The 3,479-nt window shown below is 43.0% G+C and overlaps 1 protein-coding gene across 4 annotated transcripts in view; it reads right to left on the reverse strand.

The window, feature by feature from the left end:
- Nucleotides 1–7: 7 nt before the first annotated feature.
- Nucleotides 8–3,479, reverse strand: part of cacna1g (calcium channel, voltage-dependent, T type, alpha 1G subunit) — a gene marked incomplete at its 5' end in the record, with an annotated part of 89,231 nt that continues 85,759 nt past the window's right edge. For all 4 annotated transcript variants that reach the window (XM_014028714.1, XM_014028715.1, XM_014028713.1 and 1 more), the window contains 1 exon segment: nt 8–1,666. In XM_014028714.1, the coding sequence (XP_013884168.1) occupies nt 649–1,666 (1,018 nt within the window).

Raw genomic sequence — 3,479 nt, forward strand, 5'->3', positions numbered from 1 at the left:
TACATGATCTTTTAGCACTTTTAAAATTGAAAATCGTTCACTTTCCTCAGCAAACGGAGGAAACTAAAAATTTCCTACAATGAAAAAAAAGAAGAAACAAGACAAACCAAACGTTGACCAAACGTGTGAAAAGAAAAAAAAACCTGTTTGAATAAAATTACAAACAAACAAAAATAAAACAACATCCTGTACAAACACTGTGGCCCAATAATTTAAGAAAATAGTGTCTCTAAAACGTTCATATTGCTTTGTGCCTCCACTGACCAGGTCCGCCCTGTGTAACACCAGGCTGTTTTGGTAGCTACCCTATCCCAGGTTCTGGTGCTGCTCTGGAGGTTCAGGGGTCAAGCTGCAGCCGGTGGCGTGCAGGTGTCACAGAAAATAAAACAGTCAGGTTTTGTTGTCCCAGGCTTCTTCTCTGGTTGTTTTGGCAGTAACGATACAAAGACAAGAATGGTCACACTACTAGAGTACTGCACTCCTCGTGAAGGATGGTTTTACTGTTTGTTGTAGTTTTACCATTATTACTTTCTACAGCATTCTAACTAGAACTATCACCATCACAGACACACAGAGTGCATCATGTGTTTATGTGTGTACGTGGAGGTGGGTCTGCGTGTGTATCTGTGTATGTTTGGAGTATTGTATTTAGTGTTCAGAGCTTGTTTTCTCAAAGGAGAAGCTGGGAAGAGTCAGTAGTTTGGGGCTGGGATTCAACAAGCCTCCCGCCTGCCCCAAGCCCTCTCCGGTCCCCAGATCGAACGAGTCCTTGGAATCATTAGAGGGAATTCTCCTCCTCAAACAAGTGTCTCTGCTAAGCAGAGGAGGGGTCATCCCCAGTCCATCCAGCACCGGGTAGAGGCCAGACTGGGTCTCCAGTTCATTTGGGGCTTCCACAGATATGCAGGGTGGGCTTGTCTTTTTTTTGCYTCGGAGGGAGGGCAGTGAGCTCTGGGTGGGAATCTGGCTGTGAATCTGCGGGCTGTCAGTCTGGGACACAAAGCCCGAGGAGGTGGAGTGGGTGCTGCGCTGTGGCCTGTGGTCTTTTGAGGAACACACTTCCACAGAGTGGCGATGTGGGTCATCCAGCCAGGAGTGAGGGCGGGGGCGGGGCATTAGGGTGCTACGGCCTTGTGTGTCAGCACTGTGGAATCTCTTGAGCTGCCTTAAGCATGGACTCTTACTCTCCTGGCAGCTTACGTAGCCATGGTAACCCTCGTTGCTGCCATTGCTACCGTCCTTCACTTTGATACAATCACGTTCAGCCAGTCCTCTGCAGTTGATAAGAGACACCTCRTGATCCTCTGTAGCCTCCTCCCCTTCCTCCTGCTGGGGGCGAGCTGGTAGGATTGGGGGAGTCAGAAGGGAGGTTGAGGAGGTGTAGGATGTGAGGCAGTGTTGGTCGTGCTGCTGGGTGTGCACGCTGCCGGGGCGTGAACACCCAGAGGTGCCTGGTGTAGCAGTAATCAGGCAGAGAGCTGGCTGCTGCTGCTGATGATGGGAAAAGGAGTAGGGAGAGGTGGAGGAGGAAGAAGAGAAGGATGAAGGTACATCCAAAGCTGCCACATTCAAAAGTCCTTCACTGCTCCCCCTCTCTCCATCTGAACAGAGGGCCTCTTGAGAATCAGAAGACACAGCAACCTGGAAAATGGGGCACGAAAAGGAGGGGCGGTGAAATATTTAAGGGGAAATGAAGGTAAATATGTAATGAGAGATGGGGAAATCAGAGAGGTTGAAAATAGTTAGTGTGAGAAAATGAAGATGAGAAGCAGCAGTTTGGGTCAAAGTTCTTCTTCTGGCCAGCAAGTTCTCACAGTCTGTACTCCCTATTGTTGGGAGTTTCAGTTACAACATTCAGCTGTAATTTAGAATCCAGAGTAAATAAATGACTAAATATGTTTTGCTCAATCTGCTGTATATTTGAGCTCAGACTGTAACCGTTTTCAATGTAGAGAGTGGCAAAATTTRCCAATCTTATATATTTAATATATAAGATAATATATATTTAAACTTTAATCCTGTTCATGTAAAATAAAGACTGTCTAGTATTTTTTGCGGTACTTCAAAAAATTTAGATAATCAAATTAAGCTGCTTCAAAACATTATCAACAGACTTTAAAACTTATGAGATAAAAGGTTTTGAAAACTTTACTGCTGGCTGAGACTTTGATCTTTGAGCCAGACCACAATGACTCTTCAACCCTTGCCTTTTAACTCAAACCCCAGCAAACCATCAGCAGTCTCATTTTTATGTGGATTTTTTTCAGCTAGATTCAGATGAATGCTGCCTCCACTTAGTACATTAAAAAAATCAGGGTGCGAGGCCAGTAGATGATTGGGAAACGTAAAGAACTGCAGGGAAGGAAGAGTTAGTAGATACAATGACTGCTAAAACGTGCTCATGATGTCATGAACTTCTGTTAGAATTCAACTTTGACTCAATCTTTGGGGAGGAACAAGGGTTTCACTGCACTACACAGGATTACAACAGCACCACCTAGTGGTCAAAGAAAGCTATCAGCCTGGCAATGCCACCAGTCACCACAAAAGATAAAAGTGCACCTTGGAACAKTACTAAAATTGTTTAACACTTTAACTAGCTTTTATTTGAAATTCTTAACAAAATGGGCACACTAACATAGGGGTTTAAAAATTATCTGGTGCTCTATCATCATGTTACTGAGAGTACAAAATGGCCAAATGCATGTAGACAGCACTTTAATAGGAATCCCCTGAGTTGTAGTGTTTAAAATATAAGTGCACTGCATTGTATGTGTTCTTTTGTCACATTACACCTGTGTCCAGCTATCATACATTCTATGCCACAACTAAACATCTWGAAAAACTGCWATTCAGCTTTGTTCATGATGTTTACTTTCCTTAAATATTAGTTTTAGAGTTGTGGATGCTTTGTGTGATGGTCAGCAGTTGAAGAAAACTTGGATGAATTTTGGACAAAGATGGAAAAAGAAGGAAGTCTGTATATTATGAAAAAAAATGTATTTGTTTAAAAGTCTTTGAGGATGAACATGGAGTCCAATGTTTCTGAAAGGTCCAATGAGAGCCAAAGGTTTTTTATTTATTTATTTATTTTTTGCTGTTTCAGAAACAGGAGTATCTGTGTTTGAGCAGTAGCTCAGCGGCTGGAGGCTTTTGGCTCCAACTGAGCTGAGATCAAAAGAATAACAGATACCAAGTGGAAAAATGAGACGGCGGATCGGTTGCAAAATAATAGGAATACCAGGAGGGGGTTGAAAGAGAAAGAAGAAAGACAGTGAAATAATTCAGAACTTGCACAGAACCAGGACCAGATTATCTGCAGTGACAGTTTTAAAACTCCTTCAGGGAAAGAGCTGGGAAACATAAAAAAGGGAAAACAATTCAAAAGGTTCTGTAACTTTTTACATTAGGCAGTGGTGGACACAGTTCCCCTCATCTAGAGATGTGACGTTCACGGAAGATTTCGAACGGCTCCTTAC

The sequence above is a fragment of the Austrofundulus limnaeus genome, unplaced genomic scaffold, assembly GCF_001266775.1.
Source record: "Austrofundulus limnaeus strain Quisiro unplaced genomic scaffold, Austrofundulus_limnaeus-1.0 Scaffold801, whole genome shotgun sequence".
NCBI classification, from domain to species: Eukaryota; Metazoa; Chordata; class Actinopteri; order Cyprinodontiformes; family Rivulidae; genus Austrofundulus; species Austrofundulus limnaeus.